The 22,140-nt window shown below is 43.1% G+C and overlaps 1 protein-coding gene and 1 long non-coding RNA gene across 3 annotated transcripts in view; one reads left to right on the plus strand and one right to left on the minus strand.

The window, feature by feature from the left end:
• LOC130295055 (uncharacterized) overlaps positions 1-10,631 on the plus strand; it is a 65,656-nt gene extending 55,025 nt beyond the window's left edge. Inside the window, exon 4 of the long non-coding RNA XR_008848688.1 lies at positions 10,557-10,631. This is a non-coding gene — a long non-coding RNA (uncharacterized LOC130295055). The remainder of the gene's footprint in view (positions 1-10,556) is intronic.
• RTN1 (reticulon 1) overlaps positions 1-22,140 on the minus strand; it is a 250,094-nt gene that overhangs the window by 123,030 nt on the left and 104,924 nt on the right. For both annotated transcript variants that reach the window (XM_056545300.1, XM_056545301.1), the window contains exon 2: positions 518-1,255. In XM_056545300.1, the coding sequence (XP_056401275.1) occupies positions 518-1,255 (738 nt within the window). The remainder of the gene's footprint in view (positions 1-517; positions 1,256-22,140) is intronic.

The following is a 22,140-nucleotide window of genomic DNA, read 5'->3' on the forward strand; positions in this document are numbered from 1 at the left end:
TTTGCCATTAACCCTACTACCAAAAATAGAACATACCCTCTAAATCTTTTAAACACACCTTTTCAACCAATACAATGTACTGCAGTGTTTGCCAAGGACACTGAGAACTGTCGCTGCACAATATTTAATTGTCTGACATAGTTTACAGCTGCCATAATAGTTATCTGAAAGGAACTTGGCTTGGTTTGATATCATCGATCTGTGTGTACTATGAACATATTCCAGAAGACTGTCTGCCACCCCTTTGCCTGATCTGTGTTTGAATATTTTGAACAAAGCTATAGTAATAGTTTTAGGATAGCCACTCACTGCGTTTTTAAAATATACTGCTATTAGTTCATACTTCAAAGTATTATACCGTGACGGGGGGGGGGGGGGGGGGGTTAATCAGGCTAGTTGGGGGTTTGGATGGGATTCATAAAAAAGTTGAACTATACTGTAGACAAAGTCAATATAGCATTGATTGTGTAGCATTTAGAAACTGAAGACATAAAAGTATACAGAGTTATGGTCTTACCTGTTTCTACAGATGGTGGAGTTAGGGACTCTGGACTGTCATCCTCTGGCTCAGACACCATAACAGTTGGCACTATATCAGAACCCGGCTTTAGAGCTCCTTCAGGCAGATCCTGTCTGGTTTCATTAAAGTCATTATCGATAGAGGATTCGGTAAGCGTGATTTTTACAGGAGATGTTTTAGTATTCCTGGTTCCTGTGTCACTATACAATCCAGTGCTGTTACCAGGTTCTTCCATATAAGGTGCAAACGACAGATCTTCCCCTACTTTGTCACTAAATTGGTGTTTTTGCAAAGTTTTTGTTGCATTCTCATGTATACGCTCATCATCGGAAAAATCATATCCCATGGGGCTTGTCTTTTTCTCATCAACCTCTGGAGAATGCTTTGGGTTGCTGTCTGGGGACCTGCTGATGTCAATATACTTGTAAGCTTCTAATTTATCATCCTCCATGGGATCAGACAGTGTTCTGAACACATCTTTGCTTTCGGCTGGTGTCATTTCAATACCTGAATCTGAACTAAACAAACCTCGAGACTGAAACACAGGCATATCATGAGGAGACTGGGAACCAAAGCTAAGTTCTTCATAGTCTAAACATGTGCCACCGTCTCCCTTCCTAAGAATCCCAGTGAAGTAGTTGGAGTCTGGACGAGACACATAACGCTCATCTGATTTCAGAGATGTGTAAAAGGCTCCTTCATCTTCCATTGGTAATTTTTTGTTGTTTCTATAATCTGTAAGAATAAAATTAAAAGTGAACAAAATATAACTGAAATATACTTAACATACTTAAAGCCTAAATGGGCACTGTCATGAAAAAGACTTTTGATGTATTGTAGAAATATCAAAAGTTTTGAGCAACCACAAGAACAAGCCGGGAGAAGTGCATGCTTAGCACATTCTCTCCTATCTCTGTGTCAGCAGACAAGGATGGACACATAATGTAAGTCTATTGGGCCATCCTGGTCTCATAGGCACAGAGCAGGAAGAATTACACCACTGTGCATTTCTCTACTTGCTTGTTATCATCATGGGTCAGAGTCTGAACACTTAGCACAAAGAAAAGTTTTAACATGTCCCTAAGATTAAGAGTTGTGTGCCTCATAGATTGGGCACACCTTATCCTTATGAATTTAAGCCACACACCAAAGATATGCAGTCAGCACTGCTCACTGCTTAGGCCCCTTTCACACTATAAAAATTCATCCGTAATGAACGTCCGTCATAAAAATCTTGAAAATCGGCCGTTAAACGGCCGTTAGAAAATCCCTAGCGGCCGTTAGAACATCCAATTATAGTCTATGGGATTTTTCTAATAGCCGTTTAACCCGTTATTGCCCGTTATTAATAATGGCCGTTATTTTGTGATGGGCAAATGATCGGAAGAAATAGTGCATACACCATTTCTCCCGTTACTATCGCCCGTCACAAAATAATAGCCGTTATTAATAACGGGTTAAAGCGGGTATTAGAAAAATCCAATAGACTATATTGGGATTTTCTAATGGCCTTTAGGGATTTTCTAACGGCCATTTAATGGCCGATTTTCAAGGTTTTTATGAGGGATGTTCATTACGGATGAATTTTCATAGTGTGGAAAGGGGCCTTACACACACTTATTAGTTATTTAGGGGCTCAGTAGTAACAAATAGCAAGCCTCCAGGCCTAATATAATGTAAGAAAGTACTACGGCATTAACGTTCTGCAGGTAAAAATTCAGGTTCTTTATTCCATGGACACTGTCCGTTTCACAGCCTCTGCTGTTTCAACTGGTACCAGGACTACGTCCGTTTCGCAGCCTCTGCTGTTTCAACTAGTCAAGGGACCAGTTAAAGCAGCAGAGCCTGCGAAACGGATGAAGTAGTGTCATCTTGCTTCCCCTGATGTAACTTGCTGTTCTTGGAAAAAAGAATCCGGGTTTTTTTTAACTGCAGAACGTGAGCGGCGTGGTATTTTATATCTTATGGTTAAAGGAGTAGTGTGGCAGGACTTTTTATGCTTCTATTGTGCCCAGGGTGCAAAAAGTAAAAAAACAAACATGAACTCATCTTCTGCTGTTCCCCCGTTGCACCGCTATCTGTCTTTGGTCCTCCGGTCCCAGTCTCCTCCTTCCTACTACCATGTGACTGGTTAGTCACACTGCAGTCAGCGTATCGACGGGCGCAGCAAAGTTCCGCCAGTGATATGCTGAGCGTAGTGTCATGTTAGGGGCCCGGCAGGAGACAGGAACCGGAGGACTGAAGACCGATAGCATTGGAACTGGAGAATGGCAGAAGGTTAGTTAAAGGGGTTCTCCGGTCCAAAGGATAGGGGGTAAGATGCCTGATCGCAGGAGTCCCGCTGCTGGGGACCCCTGGGATCTTGTACGCGGCACCCCATTTGTAATCAGTCCCCGGAGCGTGTTCGCTCTGGGTCTGATTACTGTCGATCACGGGGCCGGTGGCGTGTGACGTCACGCCTTCACGTGACCTCACGCTCCACCCCTCAATGCAAGTCTATGGGAGGGGGCGTGACAGCTATCACGCCCCCTCCCGTAGGCTTGCATCGAGAGGCGGAGCGTGACGTCACACGGGAGCGGAGGCGTGACGTCACACGCCGTCGGCCCTGTGGTCGCCGGTAATCAGACCCAGAGCGAACACGCTCTGGGGACTGATTACAAACAGGGTGCCGTGTGCAAGATCATGGAGGTCCCCAGCAGCGGGACTCCTGCGATCAGGCATCTTATCCCCTATCCTTTGGATAGGGAATAAGATGTCTAAGCACCGGAGTACCCCTTTAATATTTTTGTTTTTTTACTTTTTGCAGCCTGGACACAATAGGAGTATGTACACACTACTACTTTAAGGCTGGCGTATGAAATGTCACTCTTAGTACATCTCCCTCCAAAAATATTTTAAGAAATGTTTTTATAAAGGCTGAACCCTTTAATGGATAAATATGTATGAAAAAGATTAAGGGATATTTATAATTTCCTCCCCTACCGCAGAATGGCAAAATTGTGCAAACTCAAAATCGCGCAAAGTGGGAGTTTGGGCAGCATTTTATGTGCAAAGATGGTGCTTGAGCAAAAGAAAATTGAGCAATTTTGCCACTCTGCGCTGGAGCAGGGAATAATTAAGCAAACAAGGTAGAACGTCCAGCACACAATGTCCGTTGCAATATGGTTTATTGGCATAAAAGCAGATACATGAACAGAACAGAGCGTAAGCCTACGCGTTTCGGGTGACAAGACCCTTAGTCATGGCATAAAACATACCAAAAAGTAAAACAATTTATAGTATAGCAGTTGGTCATCTGACTGCCTCCGCAGATGGAAGTAAGACCCAAATCTTTAAAATTACATACATAAAGGCAAAAAGTGAAAATAGACATAGCAGGACATACATACTAACTTTTCCAAATTAGTTATGTCATAAATGAATAAATAATATCACAATAAGATTAACCTATAACATTTTCTCCATATATGATTTAGTTTGCACCGTGCATCCAGGGCATAGAACTCCAATATACTGAACCCAATGCAACCCATATAATGACTATGCTAAATAATGTTGCAATTGGCATTGGAGCACCATGTCATGGGTGCACGGCGCGATAGGGGACATGGTATATTAATACGTAAGAATAAGGTCATGTCTTAAGTCCAGCTGGTTGCCGGGTGCCCAGTAAAAAAATCCAATAGGACTCCCGGTTTAGGAGAGATCTCCTCAAATCACCACCCCATGAAATCTTTTTGACACGTTCTATTCCCATCACTCTGAAGGACTCTGTATTACCCTGATGTACATCCCTAAAATGTTTGGATAGTGCTGAGATATTAAACTGTAGATTTGTACAGTCAGACAGATGTCGTCTAATTCTCACTATCAATGGTGTAGACGTACAACCTACATATTGACACATGCATGTCTCGCAGGAGGCCAAATATACCACGTATTTCGAATTACAATTAATGTATTCTTTAATACAGTATTGTTGGTTATTACTATATGACCTGAAATCCCTCGATACATGCATGTGTCTACAGGTGACACACGTGTTATGGCCAGATTTCCAATTGCCTGGACTGTGTAGCCAGGTCGGATTGCTAGAAGGTGCACTGGTGTCAAACATACTGGGTGACAGTCTGTTACTCAAAGAAGGGCCTCGTTTTGAGACCATTTTAAAACCTGCAAACGCAATTTTACCTAGGATCAGATCCTGATACAATATTGGAAGATATTTCCTCATGATCCGTCCTATCTGATTGTACTGTCTACTGTACTGGGTGATGAAAAAAGGAACAGATTCACCACTTTTTTGCGTCTCCTTGCGTTTGTCTGTGTGTACAATGAGTGACTCTCTGTTTAGTTTGTCTGCCCTGTCTTTGGCTAACTTTTCTGGGGAAAATCTGACATCTAGAAATGGAATACTCAGTCGTGAGAAAGATGCAGTAAATTTGAGATTCAGATGGTTCTCATTGATATAACACACAAATTCCCAAAATCTTGGCTCAGTGTCCCTCCATATTACAATGAGGTCATCAATATACCTTCCTATCCATTTTATGGAATTGTAGAAGGGGTTGGATATAGAGAAAATGTGCGTTTCTTCCCACTGGGACATATAAATATTCGCGAAGGAAGGCGAATATTTAGCGCCCATAGATGCTCCCCTGATCTGAAGAAAAAAACAGCCATGGAACATGAAAAAATTATTCTTTAACAAAAATTTGGTGGCTTCCAAAATAAAAAAAACTTCAGATCAGGGGAGTATCTGCTGTACAAGTCCATATGCCTGGAAAGTGCCCGTAAGCACTCACCCCAAGGGATAGATGGGTAGAGTGCAGTGACATCGCACGTTGCCCAGGAGAAATTATCCTGCCACTGCAATCCATCCATAATATGTAAGATGTGTTTAGTATCCCGAATATATGTGGGGGTGATGGAAACAAGAGGCTGTAAAAAAAACTGTCTACCCACTCTCCCAGTCTCTCTCCCAAGGATCCAATGCCAGCCACGATGGGGCGTAGGGGAGGAGGAAAAACCCCTTTATGGACCTTGGGGAGAGAGTGGAAGACTGGGGTGACAAGGATGCTGGACAAATAGATAATCTCTCATTTTCTCAGGGAATAATTAACTTCCCCCTAAGGGCTCGTTCACACTGCCATTGGGCTCCATTAGGTTTAGCTCTGTCAGCAGTTCTGTCAAGTTTAGCGAGAAAAGAATAGTGTAAGCAATATATTGTTCTTTGCTAAACTCTTGTAAAATAATCAGATCACCAACAGACCCCATGCAAGTGAATGGGGCCCATCAGGACCCAGAAGTAGCTTTTTAAATCTGACCTGTTTCAGGGTCCGCTCGGCTCAAGAAAAAAAAAAAGGGGGGGGGGGGCAGATCAGACTCTCAACGGGTCGGATGCAAACGGTAAAGTGAACCTAGCTTACGGCATTTAGACTACAAAGACTTGCAGACAAGTTATTTAAAGGGGCTACCTCATGAAGACATCTATTTTCCATATGTCCTATTAGTACATATTAATAAACATAGTGTAGGGTCCCACACTCAGGTCTTCCTTTTATGAACCAGAGCATAGAGCGACTAACAAAATAAGGTTCTTTCTGTGGCAGAACTGGCCATGTAAGGACCATGTAAGGTGTTGTATACCCCACCGTTCTCTCAGTAGTTACACAGAACAATGGAAATAAACTTTACTGAAGGAGCCATTACACCTCGGACACAAACAACACTCAAGGGATCCCATTGACTTTGATGGGGTCCTTTGAGTTTCTGACAGGGTGTCTGCAATTTTACCAGACAAAACAGAGCAGCATGCTGCACTATTTTGTCCTGTGCTTTTGATGATGGAACCTAAAGTTCAGGCTTCCAACAGAGCAGTTGTGAACCCAACATTACCTTTATTTTTAGATTAATTTATTATTGAGACATTAAGTGCTTTTTACCATTCAAGTTTGCCAGCACAGTTATAATGTGATAAATACAGCTCTCACAAAAATGTACAATACAGTACCAGGATTGTGTTATTTTTTAACACAGCAATTCCTTCTTAAGCTAATTCCAATTCCTTCTTAAAACAAATCTTTAGGCATGTCCGGTAAAAAGAAATTGCAGTAATATTTTCTGATAATTACCTCTGCAAAAAGAGCGGATGTGATTTTCAATAAACTCCAGTGCGGAAAAATATATATTAATATACATTATTTTGTTCACAGTCACTTATTACATGTCAACATTCCCTCAATGAAATGTACTACCCTTTCTTCTGCTAAGTAGAGCAAAGAGTCTAATAAAATAAGATATAGCTTTTGCTAGTCTAGCCTTGTAGTCTGCAGTAATATAGGCATCGAACACATTAGCCTACTAACCCTGTCCTTCAAAATGTGATCTGCAAATAACAAGATAAAGGTATAAAACAAAAAGGTATTAACCTTTAAAATAAAAGGAGAATCTTATTTGACATGTTGGTTAATAGAATATGAGGGTGGGCAAAGATGGATTTGAATAATCCCCAATATGGTGAATACAACTAAACCTGAAATATGTGATATTGAATTCTGTAAGAGGGATATTTGTGGATCATTGCATACTTACAATTATCAGAAGCATTTAATACTTCCCACCATAAAGTTGTATTCTTAGTTCAAGTGAATGAAAAGGAGCTTTTTGTTGGCTACTTAATAGGTTTGTACAAACATTTCTTAAAGGGCTACTCTGGTGGAAAACATTTTTTTTAATCAACTGGTGCCAGAAAGTTAAACAGATTTGTAAATTACTGTTATTAAAAAATCTTTATCCTTCCAGTACTTTTTAGCAGCTGTATGCTAGAGAGGAAATTGTTTTCTTTTATAATTTCTTTTTCGTCTTGTCCACAGTGCTCTCTGTTGACAGCTGATGCCCGTATCAGGAACTAGCCAGAGCAGGAGAAAATCCTCATAGCAAACCTATGCTACAGAGGTGTCAACAGAACTGTGGACAAGACAAAAAAGAAATTTAAAAAGCAAACAATTTCCTCTGTAGCATACAGCTGCTAATAAGTACTGGAAGGATAAAGATTTTTTTAATAGAAGTAATTTACAAATCTGTTTAACTTTTGGGCACCAGTTCATTTAAAAAAAAAAAAAAAAAAAAGTTTTCCACCGGAGTACCCCTTTAATCTCCATTTTTTACATTTATTTTTATTTTAGATGTTTGGGTTCAGGCCAATAAGCAACGTATAACCTTCTCCCCCCGATATATATGGCTGTGATTTACCAGCCAAACGGCTGTACCACCAGACACAGCACAAAGTGTAAATGTGCACTATATTAAATTACTGGTACAGACAATGGAGGGATGTGCTTTTTTGCACCAATCTGATTACTCCACGGGTTAAACACTTTGGCGTTCTCTGAGGAAATAAGTGGCAACTGCCCATTTTTCAACAGGAACCGACAGGGTAACTCCAGAAAAGGTAACAAACTGAGATTTCCAAAGATTTCAACATAAGCACCCATTGTTACATAGAAGAATGGAATTGGGTGAAGTGCTGGAGAACTGCTATAAAAAAAAAAAAATAATAATAAAAAAAAAAAAAGTTGTGCAGCAAAAAAAAAAAAAAAAAAAAAAAAAGGATACACATCAGTTGCTTAGCCTTCAGCAATTGCTTATCCATGCCCATCCATCACAGGGATGCCAATGGTACTATTATACACCAGGGATGACCAGCATTTCATGTTTAAATGCCGTGAGAACTGTTGATCACAGCATTTGACCAGTTAAATGATGGACATCGGAGCGATAAGGGCATCTGTCGATTGTGATGCGGATCCGACGTGCACGTATGCACTATATCCCACTTATGGGTCGGGAAGGTGTTAAAAACATGCCCAGCATGCCAAAAAAACACACTTTGCTTACCTCTCACTCAGTGATGCCTCCGGTCTCTGCTGCACTGCATCTCCTGGTGCTGGGGTTAAATACAAATGCTGCTCAGCCACTGGCTTAACCCCTTAAGGACCAAGGGATTTTCAATTTTTGCACTTTCGTTTTTTCCTCCTCACCTTTTAAAAATCATAACCCTTTAAATTTTGCACCTAAAAATCCATATGATGGCTTATTTTTTGCACCACCAATTACACTTTGCACTGACATCAGTCATTTTACCCAAAAATCTACGGCAAAACGGGAAAAAAAATAATTGTGTGACGAAATTGAAGAAAAAACGCCATTTTGTAACTTTTGGGGGCTTCTGTTTCTATGCAGTAAATTTTTTGGTAAAAATGACATCTTATCTTTATTCTGATTAAAATGATACCCTACTTATATAGGTTTGATTTTGTATTACTTCTGGAAAAAAATCATAACTACATGCAGGAAAATTTATATGTTTAAAATTGTCATCTTCTGACCCATATAACTTTTTTACCGTGTATGGGGCAGTATGAGGGCTCATTTTTTGCGCCGTGATCTGAAGTTTTTAGCGGTATTATTTTTGTATTAATCAGATTTTTTGATCGCTTTTTATTCATTTTTTCATGATATAAAAAGTGACCAAAAATACGTTATTTTGGACTTTGGAATTTTTTTGCGTGTACGCCATTGACCGTGCGTTTTAACTAATTATATATTTTTATAGTCCGGACATTTACGCACACGGCGATACCACAAATGTTTATATTAATTTTTATTAAAGGGGTATTCCAGGCCCAAACTTTTTTTATATATCAACTGGCTGTGGAAAGTTAAACAGATTTGTAAATTACTTCTAATAAAAAAATCTTAATCCTTCCAATAGTTATTAGCTTCTAAAGTTGAGTTGCTGTTTTCTGTCTAACTGCTTTCTGATGACTCATGTCCCGGGAGCTGTGCAGTTCCTATGGGGATATTCTCCCATCATGCACAGCTCCCGGGACGTGACATCATCATTGAGCAGTTAGACAGAAAACTTCAGAAGCTAATAACTATTGGAAGGATTAAGATTTTTTAATAGAAGTAATCTACAAATCTGTTTAACTTTCCGGAGCCAGTTGATATATATAAAAAAAAGTTTTTGCCTGGAATACCCCTTTAACATGTTTGTTTATATGGGAAAAGGGGGGTGATTTGGACTTTTATTAGGGAAAGGGTTAAATCACATTTATTAACTTTTTTTTTACACTGCACACACTGATCTTTTACACTGATCACTGCAAAGCCATAGTTTTGCATTGATCAGTGTTATCGGCGGTTGATTGCTCAAGCCTGCATCTCAGGCTTGGAGCAATCAATCGACGATCGGACGCGCCAGAGGAAGGTAAGAGGACCTCCGCTCGCATCCTAGCTGATCGGGACACCGCATTCACTGCGGTGGTCCTGATCAGCCCCACTGAGTAGCCGGGAAGCTTTTACTTTCTTTTTAGATGCGGCGTTCAACTTTGAACGCCGCGTCTAAAGGGTTAATATCACATGACAACCCAATCGTTGCCGCGCTATAAGCCCCGAGTCCTGGCTTCAATTACATGCCGGGACCAACCAAATATGACATGGGGTCACCGCGTGACCCCACGTTATATCGCGGGAACCAGCCAAGGACGGAAATATACGTCCTTGGCCGTTAAGGGGTTAAGCAGGACACCTCAGTGGGCAGTGATTTCCTAAAGGGCAAAGGGGCCCAGCACCAGGAAGTGAAGTTCATCAGAGACTGGGAGCTGGGGCCACATGACACATTGGCACACAGCCAATCACTGGTCACAGTGGTGATCTGCAGTGGTGTCCAGAAGGTGAAGTAGGGTGGAGATTGGAAGCAGCGATACCGGAAGCTACAGGGACTGAACAATAGGTAAGTATAGGTTTTTTTTGTTTGTTTTTTTTAAACTTTTTGCAGACTACCCCTTTAAGTCTCCAGTGGATAATGCTAAGTTTTGACATAGGTATTTGGACAGTGACACAATGCAAAGCCCTCAATGTGTGATTGAAGCGTATATCTTTAGCTTTAATTTAAGGGGTTTATTAAAAATTTTACATTATCTGTTCAAGAATTACAGCCATTTATTACATATTGCCTCTATTTTCACAGACATAAAAGAAACTGCCTCATGCTGTGAAGAAAGGGGGATGTCCCTCCTAAAAAGTAAGTTGTGTGACAAAAGATCATGCTGAGGTGACAGATTACGACTATACGGCTCTGTAAATAAGTATACCCTGCGGTGAAGCTGTAATTTAACTCTGGAATAAAGTAACAAGATGCACACACATCCATGAGAAACTACCAAGTGTGAGTAGTGACTGTTCATTTATATACCGCCGAGGTTCCGCAAGGCTGTTTGTATTATCATTTCATGACACATTTAAGAGATAAAAGGTCTGGAGATGATTTCAAGTGTTGAATGTTCATTTGACAGCTGTTTATGGGAACTCTCGCCCTAAGGGGCATCAATGCAAGTGAAGAAGGCCATCATTGTGCTGAGAAGAAACAAATCAGACAGGTAGCAGACATTTTATGAGTTGCCAAGACAACAACTTGGGACATTCCTAAGGAGAAACTGGCATCACTTTCATGCTGTCCTAACCATTAGTTATTGGCATGGCACTTGGTGGCTTCTCCCTGCCTGGCAGGCCTTGAGTTAGGTAGTGCTACCTATACCCAAAAAGGAGAGATCTATCAACCAAGACTCATGGGGTAGGGAAAAGCCTTTGTAGAGCACCCCAATGATCCGTGGTTTGAGTAGCATAAAGTAAAAAAAAAAAAAAAAAAAAAAAAAAACACCAATAGGAAGCACACCATGCAAAGTGAAAATGCAAATCAGATCTTTATTAAATTACACAAAAGAAAATACATACAAGTAACATAAAAGAGGGCAGAACCACAAACAAGGGCAGGTCACACTCAAAGCAAGTGCATGTAGCATAGCTATGCAACTAAAGCAAAGGTTAATAATAATATATAAAGTGTGGTACAGCTGAGGAGTAGTGGATCCGCTTACCTGTGTGGATGATGACGTGGGCCGTATCAGGAAGCGGAGTCTAAGGTGCCACTGGTTTTTACCAAAGCCCGCCGCAAAGCGGGATGGACTTGCTGTGGCAGGCAGCACCTAGTTCGGTACCTCTGATAGGACTCGTCCACACAGGCAGCCGAGATGTTACATGGTACTGGATGGATTAAGCAAATCATAGTCAGGACAGGCAGGCGGTCAAATCAGGCGGCACAGTAGCAAGGTCAGGTCACGAAGCAAGAGGTCAGAGGGAAGGCGGCACAGAAGCAAGGTCAGGGTACGTAGCAACAGGTTCTGGAACACGGAAGGCAAGGCACAAACAGAACGTTTCTCTTAGGCTGATAAGGCACAAAGATCCGGCAAGGGTCAAAAGAAAGTGCCTGCACTTATAGGGTCAAGGGAAAGCAAGAACCAAATAAAGGTGTACTGTCCCTTGAAATTTCACAGAGCCGGCGAGCAAGCAGGAATTGAATGGAAATGACGGGGAAGGTAAGAGGCGGTGGGCAGGCTGCGATCTCATGGCGGGATACGAACCGCAGAACGGGATAAGCCGGGCAGCGAAAGAGGATTGTGTCCGCTGCCAGCATGTCTGACCGCAGCGCAACTCCTAACAGTACCCCCCCCCCCTTAGGTCTCCCCCTCTTTTTAGGCCGGAGAAACAGGATGTTCTCCTCAGGCTCCCATGACCTCTCCTCAGGACCAATCAACCAGGCAGTACCGCTTACCCCTCATGGTCTTGGTGGAGAGTATCTCCTGGACTTCAAACACATCAGAGGACCCGGTGACAGGGGCAGGAGAGATATACTTCTGAGAGAAGCGATTAAGGACCAAAGGCTTGAGGAGGGAGAAATAGAAAAAGTTCAGGATGCGCAGAGAAGGAGGGAGATGTAACTTGTACGCAGCCGGATTAATGTGGCGAAGAACCTTAAAAGGACCCAAGAACCGCGGACCCAACTTGTAACTAGGTTGTTTCAGCCAGACATACTTTGCAGAGAGCCAAACCTTGTCTCCAAGGGAAAAGAAGGTGGAGACCTCCTCTTTTTGTCAGCCTGGGACTTCATGTAGGAGGAGGCGACAGCTAAAGAGCGCTGGGTTTCCTGCCAAATGGATTGAAAGTCCCGAATCAAGTCATCAGCTGCTGGTGCTCCAGAAGAAGTGGGTAGAGGAGGACGAAGGTGACGACCGTAAACAGCAAAGAACGGAGTGGTACCTGTAGAATCAGAGTCACGATGATTGTAGGAGAAATCCTACAATCCAAGGGCAAGTTATCCTGCCAGACTGAAACAAAATGGCGGAGATACTCTCTAAGGACTTCGTTCACATGATCCAAATTGAACCCCTCTCTCAGACACGATGTGAAGTGGAAGACCATGCAGGCGGAAAATGTTTCAGAAAAATTGATCTGCCAACTGAGGAGCAGAAGGAAGACATGGCAGGGGTACAAAATGAGCCATCTTGGAGAAAAGATCAACGACCACCCAAATGACCATGCAACTGGAGGAGGACGGCAGATCAGTAATGAAATCCATGGCAATATGGGTCCACAGAGACTCTGGGATGGGAAGAGGCTGTAAGAGACCAGCTTGTTTTCTACGAGGTGTCTTGTCACGAGCACAAATTGCGCAGGAACGGACATAGTCCGCAACATCGCGTTCCAGGTTCGGCCACCAGTAATGACTGTTGATGAGCAGAGTAGATTTCCGGATTCATGGGTGACCAGCCAATTTAGCACTTGATACAAAAGTCTTTCCCGGAGGAACTTGCTAAAGGTTGACCGGTGCTGCAATAACCAAATTGGATTCACAATATGACGGGGTAAAGGTTCCTGACCCACTACATCGGAAGCAGGAGAGAGGGCATCAGCTCTGATGTTCTTGTGTGCTGGTCGAAAATGAATGAGAAAATGAAACCGGAAAAAGAAAAGCGACCACCTGGCCTGCCGGGGGTTCAGACGTTGTGCTGACTGTAAATAAAGAAGATTTTTATGGTCCATATAGACTTTGATAGGATGTGTAGTCCCCTCTAACAAGTGACGCCATTCTTCCAGAGCAAGTTTAACCCCTTAAGGACTCAGTTTTTGCATTTTCGTTTTTTCCTCCTTACCATTTAAAAATCATAACCCTTTCAATTTTCCATCTAAAAAATCCATATTATGGCGTATTTTTTGCGCCACCAATTCTACTTTGCAGTAACATTAGTAATTTTACCCAAAAATCCACAGTGAAATGGAAAAAAAAAATCATTGTGCGACAAAATTTTAGAAAAAAGCCATTTTGTAACTTTTGGGGGCTTCCATTTCTACGCAGTGCATTTTTCGGTAAAAGGGGGGCGATTCAAACTTATTAGAGAAGGGGTTAAATCATATATATTAACACTTTTTTCTCACTTTTTTTTTTGCAGTGTTATAGCCCCCATAGAGGGCTATAACACTGCACACACTGATCTTTTACACTGATCACTGGCATGTATTAACATGCCATTGATCAGTGTTATCACTGGCACGGAGTAGTAATTTGCCAATCAGACACCGAGGACTCAGGTAGGGATAATAGAAACAGAATGTTTGTGCTCGAGACAAGATGCCTCGTAGCAAACCGGCGGGTCTCTTACAGCCTTTACCCGTTCCGGAGTCTCTGTGGACCCACATTGCCATGGATTTCATCACTGATTTGCCATCCTCTTCCAGTTGCACGGTCATTTGAGTGGTAGTTGATCGTTTCTCTAAGATGACTCATTTGTACCTCTACCTGGACTTCCTTCTGCTCCTCAGTTGGCAGATCAATTTTTCAGACATATTTTCCGACTGCATGTTCAGTTCCTTTCCAAGTTTTGGCGGGCCCTCTGCTCTCGCCTCAATGTCAAATTGGACTTTTCATCTGCGTACCATCCGCAAACCAACGGCCTGGTGGAGTGGGTGAACCAAGTACTGGGAGAGTATCTTCACCATTTTGTTTCTGTTTGGCAAGACGACTGGTTCGATCTGTTACCCTGGACTGAGTCCTCTTACAATCATTGTGACTCCGAGTCTACTAGTACCTCTCCATTCTTCATTGTTTACGGTCATCATCTTCATCCTCCTCTATCTGCTTCTTCTGGAGTACCAGCAGTTGATGTTTTGGTTCAAGACTTTCAATCTATTTGGCAGGAAACTCGGCGTTCTTTAGTTGTCACCTCCTCACGCATGAAGTTCCAGGCTGACAAGAAGGAGATCTCCACCAGTTTTTCCCCCGTAGACAAGGTTTGGCTCTCTGCGAAGTATGTCCGTTTGAAGCAACCTCGTTACAAATTGAGTCCGCTATTCTTGGGTCCTTTTAGAGTCCTAAGCCACATCAATCCGGTTGCATACAAGCTACATCTCCCTCCTTTCCCCAAACTCCTTCCACGTCTCCCTCCTCAAGCCGTGGTCCTTAACCACTTCTCTCAGAAGACTCTCTCTCCTACCCTTGTTACTGGGCCTCTGATGTGTTTGAAGTTCGGGAGATACTTGCCACCAAGACCATCAGGGGGAAATGGTACTTCCTGGTTAATTGGAAGGGTTTTGGTCCTGAGGAGAGGTTCTGGGAACCTGAGGAGAACATCTTAGACCGGAATCTGGAGCTTAGGTTTCCCCGGCCTAAAAAGAGGGGAGGCCTAAGGGGGGGTACTGTTAGGAGTGGAGCTGTGGTCAGACATGCTGGCCGTGGACGAACTCCTCCTCCACTGCCCCTGCTGCGATGCGCATCACGCGATGCAATCGCATTCAGCCATCCACTCCTCACTTTCCTCTTCATCCATGTGTGCTTCCTGCTTGCCGGCGCACGGCCTCCTAGGACACACGTGCGCCGGCTCTGTGAACTTTAAAGGGACAATACGTAATTAATTGGTTCTTGTAGTCCCATGACCCTATAAGTACAAGCACTTCCTTTTTACCTTTGCCGGATCTTTGTGCCTTATCAGCCTAAGAGAAAGCGTTCAGGATGTGTCTTGCCTTACTGTGTATCTGACCCTATTGCTATGTATCCTGACCTCACTCCTGTGTCACCTGCCCTCTGACCTCTTGCTACGTGACCTGTCCTTGCTACCGTGCTGCCTGCCCTGACCTCCTGCCTGTCCTGACTACTTGTTGCCTTTTCCTTCCAGTACCACGTTTCATCTCGGCCGCCTGTGTGGACGAGTCGTATCAGGGATAACGAGCCGGGTGCTGCCTGCCGCAGTAAGTCCATCCAGCTTTGCGGTGGGCTCTGGTGAAAACCAGCGGCACCTTAGACTCAACTCCCTGGTATGACCCACGTCATCATCCACACAGGTACAGTGGATTTACTTCACCTCAGCCGTAACAACCAGTATACAAGGAGGAATATTATCACCATACATATTACCGCCATACTGTTACTGACCAAATCCTGTATACTGAGACCAACATTACCAATAATACCAGTATACAAGGAGGAATATTATCACCATATATATTACCATCCTACTGCAATCCAAAGGGAAAGCCAGCAATATTAACCCCATCCTGTGTTGTGCAGTCCAGGGATCCAGTCTTTCAAATCAGGGCTGAAATTTTATTGCACCATGTAACAAACAGTGCAACGTTTCGGCATACGATGCCTTTATCAATGCTTGATAAAGGCATTGTATGCTGAAACGTCACACTGTTTGAAAACGCTGGTGTGAGGCCGGTAAAACGTTGTGTCTTTTACATGGGAGACAATAAACCACTTTGAACTGATCCTGGAGTGCTGCAGAACTTCTTATTTTGCATATAGATAGATATATAGATAAGGATAAAGCGGAGGGCAGCACACCATTCAAAAAATTCCTGGTGCAGGCAGCCAAATGGACCACTGGTTCCACAATGTAGATAGACAAAAAACTGTTGCAGCACTCAGTAAAGTGAAAAAAACTGTTGCTTTAATCCATTGAAAATACAAGGGCAACATTTCAGCTGCCAATGCAGCCTTTCTCAAGCATACAGAGTGATTAAACAAGGTAGTATATATATGGTATTAAATTACAATCAGTGTTATACAGTGTTAAAAGCCAATTAATACATAAACAATAAATTCAAAACATTTCAAAAGTGCAAGTGCTGTAAGGTGCAATACATAGGGACAATACATAAATTGTCATAATAATGCAGTGATTAATATTGCAGTGTTATTAAAAGCAATGGTAAAAACCAGAGAAATAGCTTGATTACAAAGATAGTAATATTCATAGCACCTGGAAGGCAAGAAGTAGCGGAGGGGCACTCACCAGTACCTGCTGTAAACATGGCGATTGCACGCCAGAACGGCGTGTATGCAACAGAGGCTGCGCAGCAACCAATCCAGGAGATAGGGGTTCACCAATCAGAACAGAGAGCAAGGTCACCTGGGTGGCATCGGAGTTACCGAGCCGCGCATGCGCATTGCGAATCTGTTGCATACATGCCGTTCTGGCATGCAATCGCCATGTTTACAGCAGGTACAGGTGAGCGCCCCTCCGCTACTTCTTGCCTTCCAGGTGCTATGAATATTGCTATATTTGTAATAAAGCCATCTCTCAGTTTTTACCATTGCTTTTAATAACACTGCAATATTAATCACTGCATTATTTTGACAATTTATGTATTGTCCCTATGTATTGCACCTTACAGCACTTGCACTTTGAAATGTTTTTAATTTATTGTTTATGTATTAATTGGCTTTTAACACTGTATAACACTGATTGTAATTGAATACCATATATATACTACCTTGTTTAGTCACTCTGTATGCTTGAGAAAGGCTGTATTGGCAGCTGAAACATTGCACTTGTATTTTTAATGTATTAAAGCTACCACATTTTGTTTTCACTTTACTGAGTGCTACAACTGTGTTTTGTCTATCTAGACATATAGATAGATATTAGATAGATAGATAATGAGATAGATAGTTAGATAATGAGATAGATAGATAGATAATGCGATAAATAGATAATGCAATAGACAGACAGAGACAAATAACAGTCCAGGGTGAGCGGCACATCAGTCAGAATAGAAGGTTGGTGCAAGCAGTATTGTAGCCCAGGTCAAGAGCCTTCAGGTATCCACAAAAACAGAGGTGAACTGCAGTACACAAAATGGGGTGGTCAAGAAGCTTTATTCCATTTCAAGATAGCAACGTTTCAGCTGCCCATGCGGCTTTATTCAGGCACAAAAACTGATTAGGGTAAATAGGCACTATCTCATTGTTTCTAAGCCAGGGTGCTTTCAGCTGTTGCATGAGATAGTGCCTATTTACCTTCTACTATTCCTCAAATTGCATCCCCCCTTCCTTCCCGAGAAAGTTAATCATCTTTGATGGGCAGGACCCAGCTGTGAGCATGGGAAGTCATTCTCAGCAGCCACTGGGTGTCAGGAAAGTTGGTGGAGAGCAGGAAACACACAGCATGTGCTCCAGCTCCACCAATAGGTTGAGGGGAGAGGGAGGGGCTTCCCTCTCTGCTCTCCTCCTACCAGTCAGCACAGCTGCAGCTTCTGCACTGATACTACAAGGCCTGCATGCCACAGATTTAAATAAAAAAATGTCTCTGGCTGTGGCGGGCCCCCTCTGTCCGCCCCTGGGAGCAGGAGACCACTTTAAACAGCGGTCTCCTGCTTCTGTGGTGGGGCTGCAGGGGGGTGCAGCTGGGGCTCGGTCCCCTGGGAGCTCGGTCCCCTTACTGGAGTACTGGCTGTACCCCCCTGATGGCGGCCCTGCTGGCGTGAGTCCGAAATCACTGAAACAGGGACTCCTAAGTCCTAGTGGCCAGAGTTTCAAAACGAAATTAGACATGAAATGAATCTTTTATTTTATTTTATAAAATCCAATTGCAAAGTTTACAATTGCAAAGTTGATCTATATAGATTTAGCTATAAAATATTTAAAATAAAAATTTGATGAGAGGTACTCTTTAACAAGAAGGAGTACTGGCTAGCTAAGCAACAACAAGGCATTGAGGAAATCAAAAAGGAACTCAAGTAGATGATCATAGAATCATAGACCTCTTCACGGTAACTAGCATCAAAACCAATTTCAAAGAGGTCAGCATATCATTGTCAGAGCCTAGAACCAAGAGAAACCTTTAGGACTGTAAATAAAGAGGTTTTATCTCAAGATGAATACTACTGGTAACACGCAACAAGGGAATTGGCAATACTATATAAATCTATATAAAAATGCCTGTAATTCCTAAATGCTTAATTTTGGTGAACTCCTTAAATTAAGGCCGAACGCTTTCATTTCAGTAACATATTAGATGCTGTGTTTTAGATCCATATTAATGGTGCACAAAGACTATAGCAGCGTTTACTTACCAGGGTGCCTATAGCTGTTGCAAAACTAAAACTCCTAGCATGCTCAAACAGCCAATGGCTGTCAGGGCATGCTGGGAGGTGTAGTTTTGCAACAGCTGGAGGCACCTCGGTTGGTACACACTTTGCGAAAGTATAAAAATGGTATCACTGTCCATATACTTCTAGAACCAATTACTTACTTCTAGAAACAGGAATTTTTATTACATGTGGGGGCACAGGACAGAGGGCATTATTTTTATTATGGGGGTACAGGACAAGGCCTTCTGTGGGGAGAACAGGACGGGGCATAATTATTATGTCGGGGGCACAGGACATTATTATCATTATGTTGGGGGCACAGGACAGGGTACAGTGTGTGGTAGCATTATATTTAGAGGGTACAGTGTGTGGAGTTATTATATTCAGAGAGTACAGTGTGCGGTAGTATTATATTTAGAGAATGCAGTGTGTGCCAGTTTTATATTCAGGGGGTACAGTGTCTGGCAGGGTTATATTATTACTGTTTTCGTATAAAGGATCAGAATGGGCTGACAAAGTGAGGAGCCATCTCGGTGTCAAGTTCTGCAGAGAGAAGATTTAGCTGGAACAAGTCCTGGTGGTATGTACCATCTGACTTAGGAAAGACGTCACCTGTATTCACTGATATCATTGTGTATTCTGCCTCCCTATATCCTATCAGATCTGTAGTCACTTGTGAGTTCTGCAGTTATGATGAGTGAAACAACCCAGCATACCCTTACCACTGCTAAGGTCATACTGGGAGCTGTAGTTTTAAATTGTAAAAACTTCTCTAGCACTGTCCCATTCTGTGGCAATTAGCAGAGCTGTAGCTTGCTGCTTTCATGCCCGAGGCAAGCCAAGAAAATTGCCCCCCCCCTCCCATTTTCCAACCCGGAGTACCTCTTTAAGGATTCAGTTATTAGTTAGGAAGGTGGCTGGGGTGGTGGTTAGGTAGGTGGGTTGGTTGGTTAGGTATGTGGGGGGTTGGCAGATGGGTTAGGCAAAGGGTTGCTGCTCTGGGGTATAATACAGGATATAACTCAGGATCAGTACAGGACAATTAATGTAATTACACATTTGTGTATGTATGATGTGTGACACATCTCACATACACATATACACACACACGCCGCTCCCCACCTTACATCATACATTACAAACATTCACACATACACATATCATACATACACCCGCCACTGCCTCCCCACATCATACATTACATGCATACACACATCACATGTAGACACCATACATATACACACATCATACATACACACATTGTACTGCCCCCCCCACATCATACATTACATACATACACACACATATGCATACACCTGCCGCTGCCCCCCACATGATACATTACATACACACGTACACATACATCATATATACACATCGTACATATACACACACCGTACATATACACACATATCATATATACACACACGCCGGTGCCCCCCACATCATACATTACATGCATACACACATCACACACCATACATATACACACACATCATACACACACATTATGCATACATATATCATACATACACCCGCCGTTGCCCCCCACATTATACATTACATGCATACACACATCACACATAATACACACACACCCGCCACTGCCCCCCCACATCATACATACACACATCACACATACACACAGCATACATATACACATGCACACACATCATGCATACACATATCATACATACACCCACCGCTGCCCCCCACATCATACATTACATACACACAAACATACATCATACATTTATACAAACACACATCATACATATACACACAGCATGCATACACATATCATACATACAACTGCCGCTGCCCCCCCCCCACATAATACATTACATACATAACACACATCATACATACATACGCATCATGCATAAACCCGTGGCTGCCCCCCCACATCATACATTACATGCATACACATATCACACATATACAACAACCAACAACCTCCCCCCATCACATCCACTCCCCCCTCTCCATCACACACACTCCCACCTCCATCACACCCCCCTCCATTACACCCACTCCCCACCCCTCAATCACACCCCCCAAGCATCTGACATCTTGGTCTTGCTGGAGGGAGGGGGGGGGGGGGGGAAGAGACTGTAGCTGTGCCCAAGGCCTCACAGTCGCCTCATGGCAGCTACAGCTCTGGCAATTGGTATTTTTGATTATTATACTGGAAATAATTATCCGCAACGAGCTACACCACTGGCGTCTGTCACAACAGGCTAAAACATTACTTGGGGGGCGTATGGGGTGACACAATTTTTTACCGCACCGGGTGACACCAACCCTAGCAACGCCACTGGACGATACATAACATTTCATTATTTTATACAACTTTATTAAACACACACAGCCAAGAAAGCTGTCCTGATGCCCAATGCTGGCATTTCAGAATGTACCATCAACACTGGGGGAGGAGAGAGAGAGAGGGGGGAGGAGAGAGAGGAGGAGAGAGAGAGGAGAGAGAGAGAGGGGGGGAGGAGAGGGGGGAGGAGAGGGGGGGAGGAGAGGGGGGAGGAGAGGGGGGGGGGGAGAGAGAGAGAGGGGGAGGAGAGAGAGAGGGGGGGGAGGAGAGGGGGGGAGGAGATGGGGGGGGAGAGAGAGAGGGGGGGAGAGAGAGAGGGGGGAGAGAGAGAGGGGGGGAGAGAGAGAGGGGGGGGAGAGAGAGAGGGGGGGAGAGAGAGAGGGGGGGAGAGAGAGAGAGGGGGGGAGAGAGAGAGGGGGAGAGAGAGAGAGAGACTGATTTTTGTTTTTCCTTTTCCATAGTGCTATACATTTACCAACCCCTACCAACCCCTGGGTTAGACAAAACTGGCTGAAAGGTTTAGAGGCTTCAGACAAATTAGGTGACACCTATTTAATGAGCATGCAATGGCATAGGTGCAGTAAACTATAGCTGAAGTTTGTCTGGAGGATTGAAATGAGTGGCATATATATATCCATGGCAGAAGGGCTGCTCTTGTTGGCAGTCTGCTGTCAATTAAAGTAGACGGTCATCGACTGTCTATTTTCCAAATGTCAGAAAGCACAGAAAATGCCCATGCAAACTTGACATAAAGGCCAGACCCCTGGAGATTTCAGCACTGTACACCAGTCCGGCTCTTAAACTTGTGTTGTGCTATGCTCATAGGCTGACACTAGCAAGGCTTACTGAATGCTCATCGTTATGATTGAAGTTATACTAGATGTTGTTAAATATACTTCACAGCTAGCACTGGATCTCGCAAATCAGCAAACCTTTCAACCTACAAACAATAAGAGATATAACAGGATTTACAATAAGGCTGCTTTCACATTATCAAGTTCACCCGTTAATAAACGCATGTTAT

This window comes from Hyla sarda, chromosome 11, assembly GCF_029499605.1.
Source record: "Hyla sarda isolate aHylSar1 chromosome 11, aHylSar1.hap1, whole genome shotgun sequence".
Classification (NCBI taxonomy): domain Eukaryota; kingdom Metazoa; phylum Chordata; class Amphibia; order Anura; family Hylidae; genus Hyla; species Hyla sarda.